At 38.3% G+C, this 18,702-nt stretch overlaps 1 protein-coding gene across 7 annotated transcripts in view; it reads right to left on the reverse strand.

Moving 5' to 3' along the window:
* The window catches only part of LOC110830504 (dual specificity calcium/calmodulin-dependent 3',5'-cyclic nucleotide phosphodiesterase 1), a 686,314-nt gene that overhangs the window by 119,312 nt on the left and 548,300 nt on the right, over nt 1-18,702 (reverse strand). For 6 of the 7 annotated variants that reach the window (XM_087348470.1, XM_087348484.1, XM_087348503.1 and 3 more), the window contains one exon: nt 4,341-4,424. The exons of the other annotated variant lie outside the window; for it this stretch is intronic. In XM_087348470.1, the coding sequence (XP_087204596.1) occupies nt 4,341-4,424 (84 nt within the window). The remainder of the gene's footprint in view (nt 1-4,340; nt 4,425-18,702) is intronic. 7 annotated transcript variants of the gene reach the window in all.

An 18,702-nucleotide genomic window follows, 5' to 3' on the forward strand; every position in this document is an offset into this window, starting at 1 on the left:
CGTATGTACTGCATTACCGTGTTCATACAAAACTACAGAAACCACAAAATGTCCTGTAGTCCGTTAACGCACAGCATATGCTGCGGTTGCACTTCATTCCCATAGGAAGGGCTGAAAGAAGACCAGTACAAGAGACTTGAATAGGTTGTGGTGTACAGCATAACATGAAAAATTTGAAGGCAATGAACATTTATTGCCGTCTGAGTGCTGTACCTTGCTTAACAGTCGCAGCATTACATTTCCTCAGATTTGTTGTTCAAGTTCTGTGTTAGTGAAGACCATCTGGAGATGCTCTGCTTTAAACGAATAACTTAATAAAATGGATAGTTTTGATATTTTCGCTCTCAGTCATACAGGTGTCCCATAAAGATGTGTATATATTATATGGCCTATTAAATTCGTGTATACATCTTTTTGGGGCAACCTGTATTTAGTGTCTTCGCTCTTAGTTCACTTATCGCAGCCCAGATTTATTTAAGGAAACGATTTTTAATGACGAGTCCAGTAATATGTTTCATTCCACAGAATTTTCTTGTTTCACTGGAGATTTATCCATGCATTATTCCTGACATCGTGTGGGAAGACCGCGAGATAGAGTAGTGGTACCAATTCCATTCCTTTTTCCCTGTTCCCCCTTTCAACACCTTCTGAACTAATTGGTGGATCGGCATTAATCTTTGTTGAACATAATTCCATCTTTATACTTTCAATGACTTGTAATGAACTGCTGAAACATGGCGGCTAAAAGACTCGGGAGTCAATTAACAAGTAGATCTACGGTTCCTGAAATTTTGTGTTGTAATATCTTCGAAAAATAACTATGCAATTTGTGTACAAGAAATTATTTGCAGCAGCGCCAAACCTGAATCCAGCTGTCTGTAAGCTGGGCATGCGAAATATAATAACAATGTTGTCACTTTTACATGTAACTTTGAGATTATGTGAGACAAATTTAACACAACTGAAACCTGTATTTGTGCAAATTATGGATTCTACATAAAGATGCCTTACAGGAATTAAGTAATCGGAAGACGGAAATGATAAGTAATAAAGAACTTCACGAGTTACAGTGTTAAAAATATAATTAAGTTGGTCAAATCAATAACAGTGATGTGAACGCGACATGACACACGCATAAGAAAACCGAAAATACGTACATAATGCAGGTCGGAAAATCTACAAAGAAGAAGTAATTTGGTGTTGCATCTTAAAGTAAGAAGATGTCGGGGGGCTGGTTCTTGTGTGCACGGAACAAGTGTTCGCCTTCCATACGATACGGTTGAGAGATTGATGCCTTCCTTGTCAAGACTGCCTCTGTTATATGGAATTATTCCATCAGTTACTCGGGGAGTGAGATCGTTAACACCGAGTGCTGGCTAAGTGAATATTATGTTCATTGTACTTTCGTAAACAGCACTTGCTGCAATCAGAATTTTTACGTACATTACACACAATTATTCGTTCAAATTGTTATCGTAGCTCCTAATGCAGTCATTAATTTTATTATATTAACAATTTCAAGGAAATTAATGTTAATTGACTCAGAGAACTGCAGTATCATCAGAACCAAGCTTTACGTGATACGAAACCAGTAAGGGAGCGAAGTGCAAGCTTTTCATTCTTGTACTACAAGATTTTCTATTCAAGCAAGTTAAGTTATTTTTTATGTCACTGTTGGCTTAAAAATTCCTCCTTTTCATTCCGGCATTCCGAAAGATATATAAGAAAAAAACAGGTGTGGAACGAGTGGAAGTATTACTTGAATATTTGATACATTTAATTTCAAAATGTATTATCTGCGAGTAATAACATATCACTGTACTGAATATTCACATAACATTGCACCTGCTAATTCACTGTCACAAAACTAATCAATATACTCTCGCACACTTTTAAAAATCTCTCAATATGTAAACATAAGTAGAATCCTAAATTTCCGAATTGAATACTCACACGGAACGTCGCACCGCGGTGCAGCGGTTGAGCTTCTGTGTCGCACTTCGTACGACCAAAATTCAAATCTCCCCCTTAAACCGGCCACGTTGTTTTCCTCAGCCTTTTCTCATATTATAAGCTTCCTACTTCATTATTCAAAGTCTATAATTCATAAGCCTATGCTAGACATTATATAACCAACGCAGCTGTTAAGTCATCATTACAAAATTTGTAAGGGAACAAAGTATCGCTATGGTATATAAGGAATATGATATTCTACGGTACTTGATCCCTGGGTTGTAAATAATTGCGACAGTGAGATACGACTTTAAGAAACACAAGTTAATTTCCACTTTTCATGCTTTACGTGACCACTGCGGCAAAGTTACAGCACACACAACAGCGACAAAGAATACGAGTTAAATCTATCTGAGAGAACCGATAGTTAACACAACTCTAAAATGAGCGTCGTGCCACGTCGTCACGGAAACAGTTGGTCTAGATATCATCCTATAACACCCTCCAAAGCCATATGCCACTCTGTGCCGACCTTTCACCTTTCAGAAGATATATAACGCTAGGGAGAGTACGCGATGACTCCAACAGACCAAGCGGATTTCACCATGGTATTTGCCATCAGCAGACTCAGGTTCCTGAAGTCCCACGATTCTGTTACTCACTCGCTGATATATTTATCGAGCTTAAACTTCAAGCTGTGTCACCAAATTATAGGCATACAAAGCAATAACAACTGTGCAAAGGCCGAAATGCGCATTTGTTAATATTTATTGCCGTTTGCCTTTATGTAACTTACCAATGCGAAATTAATAATGAAAATAATGAAAGAACGTACAAATTTTCTGAAGCGATTTATGTTACTTTCTACTTCTCTATGTACTTCATATAATGATATTGCCGATAATATTTCATTTATTCTGGCAGAAATATAGACTTCAGTCCGTAACAGTTAGCAACTCCAAGTTATTACCTGACAAGGTTGATTAAGAACCGAAATAGTCATACGAAGATCTTTCAATTTGATACATTTTAAACCATCCAACGGGAATGGAAAATAATTTGAGATAACTTTATAAATAAGAATAACAAAAATGTCACAATCTATTATTTTGTTGATAAACAAACAGTACTCAACTTTCATTACAGAAATAAGCGCCAACAGTTGTTAATCTGAAGCGGAGATTCAAATATTAAGTAAATTAAGCGTAATATTTCATTGTATTTTATCAAACATAGAAATATATGACATCGAAAAATGTTCCAAACAAAACTTAAAAGACAATATTAATTAGATAAAATGAAGGTATCCCTAAGACTTGCTTTACGTAGGATCTAAATTTTCATAATTTGCATCCTCTCTGAACCTAATATTACAAGCAAATGTTGGCGTGTACTTTACTTTATCTAAATAGACAAATTCACACCTTCCAGTTAAACACGATGAAATGTAAAGCAGCTGCTGTTAAAATATTGTATATCATACGCTTTATTTCTACTCTGTTCCCTTCCTTCATTTGTTTCTGCCACACGAAGTGAAATACAGACGCAATTAGGATACAGTAGCGCAATTTGCTGAAACATATAAGCACCATATTTACTGCAGAACAACTTAATTACATCTCAAGTACATAATCAGAGAAGAAGTGCTCAGACGCGTTAAGTAGTCTCAGAATGCGTGTAGGACAGACTTTTAGAGAAAGAACCCTAATAGTTGCTAAGATAGTCAAAACATTGTCCACCTTTCATGAAACCCGAAGTTCCATTACCGTCAGTCTGATTCCCTGTAAAACATTTCGTAACATGCTGATTTTTATGGTAGGTAAGTTGTTATTTAGTTACTGGCGAAACCTCAGGTTCGTGGACCACCTCTTGTCGGATTCCCACAGTTGCTTACGCAATACATTCGCAGCTACACTCCAAACTTGCAGGTCATATCCACCCTTAAACATAGGACGCCTCATGCCCTAGCGAAAAGGGGTGGTTCAAAAGAATGTTACATTTCTATAATGATAATAACTGAACGTAATTCCTAATAATTTTAATGGTATTTCCGCCCGTCTGTATAAGTCGAGTGCAATTTTGCATAAAACGTAGACAACCACAATACGGTCAATAGACATATCCTGGATTATTACTGTTTCAGCATTCTGATGACAAAGTAAATCAATTTTAGACCCAGTGTCTGCATAAGACATGAAAATGGTTATATCAACATACGATAACTTAAAAATGCGACAGGATGCACGTCACATGTAGGATATGTATTCATAATGTTCAATTCAAAATTCATTATTCGTGTTATTAGATGGAACATGCAGCCTACGGACAGTAGCCAAAATCATAATGACGATGTGGTACAGACTGTGCTCATGCGATGCTGTACTTACTGGAAAGTTGGCCGTTGCGTCCGGGAGAAGTGCGCGGGAGTGAGCTGTCGTCTTTTGTTACCCGGCGATCAGGAGGGCTCGCAACTGCAACCACACAAATAACAGGCGTTTCAGAAGCGATCGTGAAACACTTGTGCTTTTAAAATAGCTGTTGTGCTAAATTTGTTCTCAACATAACAATACGCAGATTACAATAAAATAAAACCCTAAAGTCTGTCTGGCTCGTTGTTTTCCGATAAACGGTAAGTTGCAGGAAACAGGGAATAAAAACATAACGCCTCTTCACAACAACATTTAACAGTGGCATTAATGACATTGAGAAAATTGATTATTAGAATCTCACGCGAACCGTGTGCTAAGATAATTGTAAGAGGCAAAGTGTTTCTTTGCAAGTATGTTTTAGGATAATAGACTGGTATTCTATTCCGTAGCCCACATGCCTATTAACATTTTCAGCGTTGTCCACAACAAACTGTAGACTTATCAACGCTGTAGTTTACAAGAGTTATTTATTTAGCATCAAATTATGTGAACTTGAAAGGCATGACAAGGCAGCGGTAATGCAGTATCAGCATTTGTTTAAGGGACTGAGGATAACCAAAATAAAAAACCCTCAGAACTATTTATTCCGATGAGGTGAGACTATGACTCTGGAACTAGTCTAAAATCGCTTAGACTATAAAGTAGTGAATATTAAGCAGTGGTGGAATAACAGGGAAAAACCGAAGGAATTGAAAATAAACTTGTCTCAGTGCCACTTAGTGTAACATAAATATAGTAGAACCTCGTTATACCGCGGCTGTGGTCATGTCCCCCAATACGATTACACATGTCTTACATATTTCACATATAAAGCGGGAATTGAAGCTTTCCCCCGAAACTCGTGTTATATCGAGGTTCCACTTTACTACATGAACTGTCATTAACCTCAGCCTGAGCTACAACACGGTATGAACATTCATTATAGTCAGTGACCCAGTCGAGGTGCGAACTGGTATCTCTTGAACTTAAATCATAAGCGTTACAGCATGAAGTCCAGGTCTGAAAATGGAGAACATAGCGTAATAGGTGGTAATACTTCTACTTACAGTATCATCTCATTAAGATTTCCGTCTTCTGGGTTGTTGCGCTGTGTAGTCTGGTTGATGTTAACCAACGTTTCAGAGGTCATACTGCCTCCGTCATCAGGGCGATGACGGAGGCAGTATGACCTCTGAAACGTTGGTTAACATCAACCAGACTACACAGCGCAACAACCCAGAAGACAGAAATCTTCATACTCACCGCTGTGAGAACCTCAAGTCTTACATCATCTCATTACTTCAAGCTACTGCTTACACTGACAAGCCAGTGAGGAAATTGAAGTTCTGCAAGGAACAAAATGTTAGAATTTTAACCGGCATGTTCCGAGGAGCACGTGGTTCAATTCTCAAGTTTATCTTCAAATATGTTACCTGTATCCCACCAACGACTCAGCCCGAACGAAGCCCAATCTATTTACAATTTGCCCTAACTATCGAATCATTACTACATTTCTATTTTACTGCATGCTGGTAATCCTTGAATGGATTGTTGAACGACGCTCTAAGCGCATATGAGATTGTTTTGAGATTGAATGAACGGTACAAAGATATCGGATGCGGAGATCGTAGGGCTTCATCTCAAACTATTTCTGAGAGGGGGCAACTACGAAAATAAGAGAGATCAATTGGATGAGATCTGTTTCCGGAGAACGAACTTGTCATGAACAGAAGATGAGCGCAATTACAAATAACGTTTTATTTGCGAAAAAGTCCGTAAAACTACGAAAGTTTGACTGCTACCATTTGAAACAGACCAGGACCAGAACATATCTGTTCTACCAGGCCTGGGCCCCTGTAGCTCTCTACAGCCGTGTTACGTATTCGGCGCCCCGCGGCACACTAGCGCGTCGCCACAAATTATCATAAGTGACATGACTTTTTATAAGAAACTGATTATTCGCACGTTATTGTTAGAAAAAGACAATATCTTATTTTCATGATTAGAATTCATAAAACACACACATACGAGGTGCGATCGGAAAGTTTCAAGACTGTGTCAATAGAGGGCGAACCGGATGTAGTACGAGCTTCTGCCGCTAGGGGGTGAGGCCTACATTCATAGTGAATCAGTGTGCCAGCCGGCATCATCGAATTAGCATTTGTTTCTTAGTTACGGGCGTTTGGGTAGTGTATTACACCGACCCTCCTGCAATTTCGGAATGGCGTGTGCATCAAATTTTGCCAAAGACTCGCCAAAACGGCTACGGAAACCTATGAAATGCTAAAGCAAGCATTTGGGGAGTCCGCAATGGGTCGTGCACAAACTTTTGTGTGGCATTCACGTTTTAAAAATGGCCGAACCTCTGTCGATGATGACGAGCGTTCTGGACGACCATCTTCGAGCACAACGCCCGAAAATGTTACGAAGATTCGGCAGGCCTTTCACGAAGATCGACGTCGTACCATCAACGACTTGTGCGACATTGTTGGGATAGGCTATGGGACCTGTCAGCTGATTCTAAAGGAAGAACTCCACATGCGACGCATCATGACAACGCGCCAGCGCACACCGCCCTCAAAGTTCGGCAGTTTTTGGCCTCAAACACCATGGCCGTCATCCCGCACCCTCCTTATTCGCCGGATTTAGCTCCGTGTGACTTCTTCCTCTTCCCAGAGATGAAAATTCAGCTAAAGGGAAGGATATTTGAGACGATAGAAGAGATTCAGGCAGAATCGCAGATGGTGCTTGACAGGCTGACAAAGAAAGATTTCCAGGGATGCTTCCAGGCTTGGCAGCGGCGCGGGGATCGTTGTGTTCACTCCCAGGGGAACTACTTCGAGGGTGATGGATGAATTTAATACCTGAGATAAGTGTACGGGTTTTTATAGGCGCAGTCTGGAAACTTTCCGATCGCACCTCGTATACACACACACACACACACACACACACACACACACACTGGTTTCTCATCGATAGTTTTATCGAACATGTGTTATATATTGTCTTCTATGCCTGCAGTCTTGTAGAAGAAGTATTTGTATGTGGATACATATTTATAGCCATGTATAGTTTTATACTCTGAAAAGTACTGAAAGTATAAAGCATTATATAAGATTCTAACATATTTGTGAATATACAAATATAGTGATCCTAAAATCGAGCCAAGAATGATTTTTTAACTTGATTTTAGGAGTGTAACACGATACTTGTATTTATTGAATGTAATTATGAAATAGCCGGTATTGACGTACCTACTCTTTAAGTGTTAGAAGAAGGGGGTTAGTTCTTAAAGTGGGATATCTCGCTACTCTCATAAAACGGTTGAAATTAAATTCCGCACACCACCTATATTTTCTCCCTAGTCATACAATTTACATATTATTCGCAACGTCCTTCGAAAATACGTATCGTTAATCCTTCCCAAAGTCTTGCGGTTATGATAAATCGTACGATTAACCAGTACTCCAACTTTTACAACCTTTTTCTGTAAAACGTGTTAACAAAAATCTACGTGTATGTTAAAACGTATGAAGGACCGAACAGTATATAAAAACAGTCCAGCGGCATGTACAGTCTTCATAACTACATAACTGAAATTTTTCATATTATGGAACTAAATGATTGTATAATTCATGTCCGCTTATGGTGTACGCTTAAGACACAGAAAGCCTGTAACAGCTTATATTAAACTATATCTCAGCCAAGGAACGTAAGAGTTTTTAAGTCTTCCTTTATTTCACGCTTAGTGGATCCGTTATGACTACGTCCCTCAGGATGCGGATGGATGTAATTGGGTTACATTATTATTGAGATTAAACATAACAGAAATGACAAGATCACGAGTGTATGGGCATGTGGAAACAACGGAGGACAACAAATCCACCGCACTCAATAAAACATGCAAGGTAAAGATAAAACCATGATGTATACAATGAATTTATAAAGCTATGGAATTTTAAGGTGCGCGCTAGACTTAAGCATGAAAATAAAACAAAGGGCCAATACGAAAATAATGTCATTGCATCATATTCTTAATTTTCTCAGTCGTAAGTTTACAGGCGTTCTGTTGCAGGCTACAGCTTTTAAATTTTGTGGCTATTACATCTATCTAACTTTATGTGGAACTAAAATCAAACATAATAGATTTTTATAAAACTACTCAACGGACAAAACTATGTAAGCGTACGTGACAAAAAATTTGGGCAGTATTTAACAAAATGCAAGGAAAAACTTAATGAGTCCAGTGTTATGTCTGCAGTGCGATTAGATTTGCAAGAATTCATTTTTATGTCCAGTAAATAAGCATCGAGATTAATGAGGTACGTAAAACAGCACAGATCACCTAGGCCTACTCAAAAGTGTTCTATACCTTCACATTGTAGTTATAAATACATACTATGGAGAGAACAATGGTTCTGAAATTTATACACTGAAGAGATTGCAGCAGACGGCCATAATTATTCTAAAGCCCAGTTGTGCTAATGCAGCAAAATATTAACACTATCCACGACCATATTCACTGACCACTGTATAAATAATGGAGGGTCTCTGGGGATATAAATGCGATAACTACGCATCAGTGGTTTCTGATACCTATTGTGAACTGCAGTCATTCAAAATCAGTATTGCTGAACACAACTCTGTTGTAGTAGACGCTGTTTCACATAGTGCTCTTACTTGTCATAACCCTCTGCCTGCGCGAGAGGAGAATAAATAGATCAAAAATAGATAAAAGTAAAACATACCGATAGCGACTGAGCTATTAACGAATTTTTGGGAAATATCATGAGGTTCATCCTTTACTTCAATCATAACCAGGTTGTATTCTTCCGCTCCAGCTAGCACTTCTTTCGTTCCAGCCCAGAACGAGATAGTCTGTTTAGTTTCAAAGCCTATTAGAGAATAAACCTACATATTCTCCAAGTGACTTCAGCTGTGAATCATGAACGACAATATTAGTATAAAATGCCCATTTATGCATTTACTTACGTCAGTGATAATGTATTGGCTGTCAGGCAGATGGATGACTTCCACGTGTGAATCCGTGTCAGAAAACTAAGGCACTTCGTCGCTGCTTGTTTCTGAATCGGCTATGTTGATAAGCTGATCTTCCACGTTATCGGAGAGTTCATCAAGCTCCAACATCCTTCCCACATCCTTAATGACGTGGTCAATATCACCTCGCCATTTCTGAGACATAATTTCCAATAAAGTGGAAATGACGAAGTTTGAATGTTGGTGTTGTGTCTCGCCATTTAACCATATACCTAGCGCCATACCAACTCTGTCGGTCAAGTTACAGTGATATGCCCGCAATATTATAACCACACGTCCAACTGTGATGGAAAGTTCGTGTCGTTTTCAAGACCCGTAAATCAGTCGCTTGTTCCCAATCGGTACAAATATTAACATCCACAAAATTATTTACGGTGAACAAAGTACGAGCGTGTTGTTAAACTGATACATAACTGTCCTTTACGCAGGTCACTAGATATGAATGATGAAATCAGGCACCATTTTTTAACGTCACGTATATCCTGGGAGGAAAGTGTCAAATTACAGCGCACGCCAACGTATGTTAACGCCAAGATTTAAGTAAGAATTAACAGAAGATGGGTGTCTTCTGGGTTATTGCGCCGTGTCCTCATCGCCCTGATGATGGAGGCAGCAAGGACCTCTAAAACGTCGGTGAATTTCTACTAGACTACAAAGCGCAACAACCCAGAAGACAGCCATCTTCAGACTGAACGCCGTGAAAACCTCAAATCTTACAAGAATAAACAGACTATATAGCGTTAATTATAATTTTTACTTTTGCGACACGTGACTTGTCACCAAGAACTATCTCTCGTGTCACTGTTCACAACTTGATATCGTAGTTCATCTACTATAACTGGAGTTTTAATTACGCTACTATCACTTTTATCTCCTTACCTATCTTATCCCGTACCTATGTGCAAATTGGCCCAAATAACCATTCAGAGGTAACTCTGCTAGGATGGACTCGACTGATTTTCTTATACAGCCTTAATTTAGAGACCTTCATAAAATTACGCGACTGTACGATTCTCTCATTATTTTTTCCTAGTATTAATATGGCCGGCGCTATACTGATTTAATCACAAGTGCCGAGACAAATGACAGATTGAGTGACTACCAAGATGTACAGTGGATATGGCAGGTTTGCAAGTAATTTACAGAATGATTCACTTAGTAACCAGACTGAACAAATAAGTTAGTAAGAAAGCAACCAAAATAAGCCACATAAAAATTATTTAAATGAACGTGTCCTTAAAATTAATTAACTTGCCTTCTCCATGAAGCACAGTCTTCTTTGAGCGAGCCAAGAAACTATCCGTCTTTTATTGAATCTTAAGTTTTATTACCGTATTCAGAAAGTCCGTCAATGGCCCCATACTTTACCAGATGACTCAAGTCTACAACGTCATATTCTGTCTTATAGATCAATTTTAATACTATTCTCCCACTAACTCCTTGGTCTACCAGGCGCCTTCTTCACTCAGGTTTTACGACAAAAATTCTGTACAAATTTATCATCGCTTACAAGTGTTCTACACGCTCCGGCTCTTTTATTTCATCACTCATATATCACTTTGTGAAGACCTGTTGGCAAAATAAACGAAAATAAACAAAAATGAAAGCAAATAACCCGCTAACTGACCCAATCAGCATCTGCCCGGTGATACGTGACTGACTATGCAACAGCGGTAGAATCATATTAACAGGGGAAATGTTCACCTGACCTGGTTCCACATGGTCTGGCTGGGAGCGAACCCGGGTCTCCTTGATGAGATGGCGGCGAATGACTGCCTGAACTAAGGCACGGCCTTTGGGCTTTGTTTTATTTAGACGAAGGGATAGGCACTCACACATGACCTTTCACAAACAGAGTGTATCTCCAAGTCTGTAAGGCGATCATTGATCCCGTGATTCATTACACTGAGAGGCCGGATTTGCCGACGTCTTTATAAGCTATACTTCAAAGTTACGTTGGCAGTCTGTCTATATAAACATTTTGATTATGGTTTCAATGATTATTAATAATCCACTACATGTTTCGACATTAATTAATTATCCTCAAATGGTTATCTTTAGGTGTTCGATATTAACAGATGTGACTGCTAATTTTTATATATATATATATGTATACAGCAAAAATGTATATACAAATTAGCAGTCATATCTACTATTTCGAGCACTTAAAAAGAACCACCTGAATATGATCAGTTAAGGTCGAAACATGTAGTGGATTCTTAATAAACATTGAAAGTTCAATTAAGAGTTGTATAGTAGACAGACCGTCAACCTAACGTTCAAAACACAACAGGATGCATCACTTAACAGACACGGAAGCTGTTTTCGGGAGGAGGGACTATTCAGACACGTAAGTTTTGATAAGCGAAAATAGCGCCAGTACTTCAAAATGGCTGAAATTTCTGTGTCCGTAATTCTTTCCAATTCGCTGGAAAAATCATCGTTGTCCCTGAAACGACGCTATGTAACCTCTGGGACCAACTGGTACATCATCGGTTTTGTAATTAATGTACAACTTTCAACACAAGTAATTATGAAAGGGCAGTGTAATAGATTAGCCTGATAATATGAAATGCTTGATATAAGACCCAAATGTTAAGTAAGCATATAAAGGTAAAACGTAAGTAACCTTAGTATATACAGTCATTAAAATGGCAGAACTAAAAGTTTAAACAAGTTTACTTTACAAAAAGTTCGAAATATTTACCTGGTTTCAAGAATGCTATCCTGGGTAGTAAAGATGACCATCTTCTGTGTTGTTATGCCGTGAAGTTAATCGATGTTTCAGAAGTACTTGCTGCCTGCATCATCAGGATGGTCACCCTGATGGTGGAGGCAGCAAGCACATCTGCCAACACAAATAGGTTTAACTGACGATTATTATTATTATTCTGGTCGGTTTTCCAGGCAAGGCGACAGATGAGTATGATTTGTAATTCTACATTAAAATTAATAAATAAATGTCAGTTCTCAGGAATCTCAAAATGTTTCTTACAAGAGAGAAGCAGTTGTCGGGGAAACTGTAAATTATAATATGTATTTTGTTCGAGGCATAGCTGAACATGAAATAAGAGAGAAACACTAGTTCAAAATGAAAATTTAAAGACTCCGTCATAGTATTTACTATGATCCGAAGCAAATTAAGCTCTGAAAGGTCATGGAGAGTTCGATTATTGGAAGCTAATCGATTGCGAATTAGTGGTACGCAAGCGAGAAAGAGTGACGACCTCTGCACTAGTAAATGAAATACATCGTGTCACTAACGATGGACATTTGGATCTAAGCTTAGGCACTCAGAAGTAACAGAATCTTGAATTAATTTCCCATTTGGTTTCCATAAATACATAGGAAAATAAAGGACCCATATCATATATGGGCATTTCTTCTTCTTCAATAATAACGCGCACGTTTTCAGTAATCTCTTTCTGAAGTGACGTTATTTCGTCTGAATTCTCAAAGAAAATACAGACTATCAATAAAACATTAAATAGGCAGTACCGTTCCATCAACCTTACAGTGACATAGAAACGAATCCAAGAATATGAACTAACAAATTCCATGGGCAGAGTCCTTATAGAGAATCTACGAGTCACTGAGCTATTCAAGAAATTCCCCATCTTTTGTGGACCTAACGGTCCATTACTGTATTCACAAGAGTCGGCAACTGATCTCTATACTGGACTACATCAATCAAATCCATACCCTCCCATCATATTTCATAGGATCAAACAAAATATTAGTCTCCCATTCAAGCATAAGTTTACCTACTGACCTCTGCCCTTCAGGTCTTTCAAACAAATATATAAGCATTTCTCATTCCTCGCATCGAATTTTCCTTGAGTTGATCATCCTAATAAGATTTCATTAAAAATACAAAAATTGGAGCTCCTCATTATGCAAATTTTTCCAGCCTCTTTTCACTACATCCCTTTTAGCTGAAAATATTATCCTCAAAAACACGGTTGTCAAACAACATCAAGCTATTTGCATCTTTAATGTAAGAAACTCTTTCACATCTATAAAAAAGGATAGGTAAGATTATAGTTCTGTATATTTTAAACTACAGCATTCCAATAGCAGATGTTAAGAAAAATTTTCTCACCTGTGTGTACGAAGCCTTCATCGAATTTAATCTGAGCATAATTTCCTTGTGAATCAAGTGTTTATCTATTTCGTCGTTACCAAACACAGTGTTTAGAAGCTTACACAAATTCGGAGGTTTTGTTAGCTATCTTTATATTACGATCTTCCCTGTAGTCCTTTTACGAGACACGAACATGCATTTGGTCTTCTGTGCATTTACGTCTACACGAGCCTCGTTTCTAGTATCAAATATCGCTTCTGCGTTTCTCTTAGTAGTACTTACGTTCATTAATCAATACATATCATCCACGTTTTCCGTAAGATTCATTTTAATATCATCCTCGCACCTAAACCTTGTTCTTCCAATTGGTGTCTTCCCTTTGGACTTTCTGCTGTTTTGTATAAGGCAAAGCTTGAAACAGCTTGAAATAACGGTTCGGTCCGGAGAGTAATCTCATGTTCGGGGGATGCTACAGCGTAGACGGCTTTAAACCGGCATGGCATGAGTTCGTGCCTACAGCTATCCATGTGAGATCTGTGATAGCAAAAGAGGCACTAAGATATTCCATCGCTGCTCCATTTTTATTCACATAACATCTGGGCAATGGGCGACCAGAGCTCCGCAGACACACCCCATCGCAACAAATAAAAAATACCATATTCCGGGTTTCTCCCGTCAGCAGTTAAAGAACTGTAAAAATCTCCTTAACTGGTTTGATAAACCTACAAAATAATTAAGACTAATCATAAGCGTCTTAATACAAAGGTATTATGCAAAATAATCCAACAAACTAACACGATAGTGCACAGTCCTTCTTGAGAAGCTGACAGTAGCTCAAGTAGTCAGACGTTGCCCATCTTTTATGAAACCAGAATATTAATTTTCATGTTCACAAAAGACCTGAGATGAGCCCTATAATGAATCAAGGAAATCACTCCACAACCTCCCACACGAAATTCTCAAGTTACATTATATAAAATAACAGCAGTACAAAATTCCCAGGCAGTTAAAATGCATAGGTTATAAAATGTGTAGTAAAATTACTGGGAACGACCCGTTCTTCAAGTGCTCATGTGGACTATCAGTCATGCATATCCAAAACATAACGAGGATATAACTGACCAGTTCTAGCAGTATCACACAATGAAAGCAAAGGATTGATGTTATTAAGGTACAGAGAACTTGAATCAGACTTTATTTAGCTGAGTATCTACTGTAATAACATAAAAGTCCAGGCCACGCAAGTCAGCGTTCACATATTTGGCATGTCATCATAATGCACACAGTGTTTCTTGGGATCAAACATGTGAACGGATTCATGCATAACAGAAAAATAAATTGTAAACAATGATACACAAAGACTACGGTGGTAAGTGAATACAGCTACCGTTTTCAAGACAATCTGGGTGACCAGAGTATAATTAATGGGACAATTTAACTATTAGAAATGCTAACTAATGAGATTACTAATTTGATGGTTACTCGACTCTGCGTATATTAACACTAAGCCTGTTCACTGAAGAAACCTGTTCCCAGACCCAAACGGCTTAAAAACTGAAAACAATTTTCCAAAAGAATATACGACAACATTGTAACAAGAACATTATTTTTCTCTGCTTTTGATACTAGTCACTTGGTTACAAATAGCAAACAAATTAAGATACATAAATTCCTGGAGTCGTGAACACAAAACGACCTCATATTTGCACTCTGCTGTTATGGTAACGAACCTTTGGGTTCCCTAAAGGCGGGGAATTCCTTGATTAGATAAATTCCTCAAGGTTCTCTATATCCTTATGACGTGTTAGTGTGTTTATTCAGTTTATTCTACGCCCATCCTGACCAACAAAGTAGTTTCATTTTGAGGTCACACTCACGGAATTTTCCATTTGCTTCTTGTAATTTCTCGTCAGTCACTTTTACAAACTTACAGTTCATAGTTTTAATCTTTTTGAACTACTATTACACCCCAATGCGGCCAATATATACGTTCGAAATCATTGCATTGGGACAATTACTAGCAGTTTATCGTTGTAGAATGGACAATGACACACTCAAAGACACACATATCAGAAACCAAACATATCTGGACTCATAAAGCTTCGCTTTAACTAACATAAAAAATCTTTACTAGTTTTATTCTATAGTTTTATCAATATCTGAAGATACATCGGGAGAATGAATACTCAGTTGTCCCGGTGAATGGCTTCGAACGTATATTCAGAAATAATCAACATAATACACCGAGATGCTACACTACACGGTTACAATCAGTTGTCGACAATTTGCAGAGAAAGTTAGAAAGATTCACAAATTACACTGTGTTAAGATGCTTTTCCGAAAACTTTAAGTTGTGCTTGGAAGCAGCTTCTTAAGAAGTTTCTTGTTCAAGTGCACAGTTCAGGGATCATACACTCAAAACGCTCGTTTCGGGTTCTGGTATGGCATCATTATTAGGTTCGGTTTTTGGTTTACATTTCCGTTCAAACCACTGCTGGAAATCATGAAGGGAGGAAACCACTCAGAATATCTGGGTGTAGATATTAGGTTAATAATAAACTGTAGTCTGTCCTCAACATTATTTAATATTTACCAAATGATGTCAACGGAGAATGGAAGACGAGAAGCGGCCCAGAAATATTTATTTTTAGTGTTCTGTCTGACGACAGGTCCATATGAACAGGATCCTTCCATGGTTAAACAGAATGGTTGCCTGAATACACTGACCAAATTATAATCAAAGAGAGTGAAGATGAACGGCAGTTGTCTGTATACCACCTAAATCACATATGAAAAAGCCATAATTTGAATATCTCAACAAATAAAATCAAAACAACGGCTTTTAAAGGGAGATATCCAGTTTGAACAAAAACTGTGATAGAAGACACAACACTCGAACAGGTCAATCACTTCAAATATTTAGGTTATGATGTAACATTCCTGGAGGAAACTGATACAGATGCTAAGATACAAAAATTACAAAATATATGTGTGGCACAATTAGGCGAATACTTACAGGAAAAACTCGAAAATATACACAAACAAAATGTTACCAAGTCATGGCTGTTCCTACGCTATTGAATGGAAGTGAATGTTGGATAATGAGGAAAAGAGGCATGCAAACATTACAAAAAGGAGAAATGCGATTTGTAATATTTGTAAAGGGATGCATAAGGCTAAAATTAGGAATGAAGATGTAAAGTAAGAATTAGGAGTGTTATCAATGAATGATTAAATAATAAGATACAGACAAGATAGGCTTCAACATGTGGAAAGAATTAAAGGAGGAACAGTGCCTTTGGTATAAGCCCAAAGGGAGAAGAGATCCTGATAGACCACGCACACGATGGAATTCATGGAAGCCGGAACAGGTCATCGGCCTAATCCTTGAGCGAGAAGAATATAAAACTGGATCTGACGTTGCTGAAATAGAGTTGGAAAGCGTGGATTGAATTCATCTGGCTAGGGATAGGGACGGGTGGCCTGTTCTTGCAAACACGGTAATAAACCTTCGGGTTAGATTTTGAACAGATGATCATGCTTGCTTCATAGAGTTAATTATTTAGTTTACGTTAAGTTATAAAATGACCACATAACTGTCGGATCGTCTTTCCCTACATCTGTAAGCCCTCTTCTTACGCTCTCTTTATCTTTATCTTTATCTTTATTTTTAATGTTTGTTCTTATTGTTATGGGCAAAGAACTTGGCGCGCGAAAGACCGTTACGAGTATCTAGAAACAGTTGCGGCGAAAGTCTTGGACATGCCAAAAACATTTATCTCAAGTTTCAGTTCTGGATATAAATTCAAGTAGTGCAGTGTGAGTTACGTGAAGATTCTGTTGCTACCTTAATATTTCGTTTTAAAAATATAATATTTTTATTCATATTGTACATTTACTGAGAAAGAAAAAGCATTTTAGTGACCAGTAAAATCCTTATCAATTTGCTAGAATTGCGACGCCAACCATACCTCAAGTTGTTTGCCGATATCTAAACTACTCAATGCACCTCCACCTTTACATAAAGCACAAATTGTAGGCGTACTTATCGGAATTCACCTACGTGAATATAGATAACAGGGTTACGTTAAATGTTACAGTCATGCATGTACTATATGCTTTAACAAACAATAACGCGATATTGTGCCCACAGAGTGTATTTATAGGTTAAATTAGATAACTAACTCTATTTATGGTGCAGAATATTAAGATATCCGTCTTCTGGGTTATTGCGCTGTGTAGTCTGGTCGATGTTAACCAACGTTTCAGAGGTCATACTGCCTCCGTCATCAGGGCGACGCCCTGATGACGGAGGCAGTATGACCTCTGAAACGTTGGTTAACATCGACCAGACTACACAGCGCAATAACCCAGAAGACGGATATCTTCATACTCACTGCTGTGAGAACCTCAAGTCTTACGTGCAGAATATTCTTTGAAAAATCGAGTGTATGCTCCGCATGTCAATTAATAGCCCACTTTCTTTATTAAACCCGAAGGTTCTTTACCGTCCTGAGCTAGCTGCATCCGGTTCGCTCTATCGATTCCTGTCTCCCTAAGGTCCATTTTAAGGTTATCTTCCCACCCACTTCTAGGTCTTCTCAGCGGTTTCCTCCCTTCAGGCCTCCCAACAAATACCCCGTAAACATATACCCCTACCCCATGCGTGCCGTATTTCCCACCCAACACATTCTCCTCTATTTAATCACCCTAATAATATCAAGTGAGGGATAGAGGCCGTGGAGCTCGTCAGAATGCAATTTACTCTATGATCCGTCTTACTCCCTTTTTGGTTCAAAAATCCGCTTCAAAACTGTTCTCAAAGACCCTCTGTTTATGTTCCTCCGTCAAACGGAGAGACCAAGTTTCGCGCCTATACAGCAGAATAAATAACAATTCGTAAAGTTTGAGGTTCTCACAGGTGTGATTGTTGCGCCGTGTAGTCTGGTTGAAGTTCACCGACTTTCAAAGCTACTTGCTACCTCCACCACCAGGGCGATGAGTAAGGCGCGTGCGTGGCTCCACGGCGCAGAAACCTGGAAGAGTGTCACTTACAAAGAATTGTTTCCCTACACAGCATTACGCGATTAATTCTGTAACGGAAATACGTTGTTTTCTTTGTTGGATGTTAGAATTTTATTTACAAGACAGTCGGATTCACAGGGATAAGTGAATATGTGAACACATCACGTATAGTAA

The sequence above is a fragment of the Zootermopsis nevadensis genome, unplaced genomic scaffold (assembly GCF_977971745.1).
Source record: "Zootermopsis nevadensis isolate Lab colony 2312 unplaced genomic scaffold, Znev_1.0 Znev_ptg000002l, whole genome shotgun sequence".
In the NCBI taxonomy this organism is placed as follows: Eukaryota; Metazoa; Arthropoda; class Insecta; order Blattodea; family Termopsidae; genus Zootermopsis; species Zootermopsis nevadensis.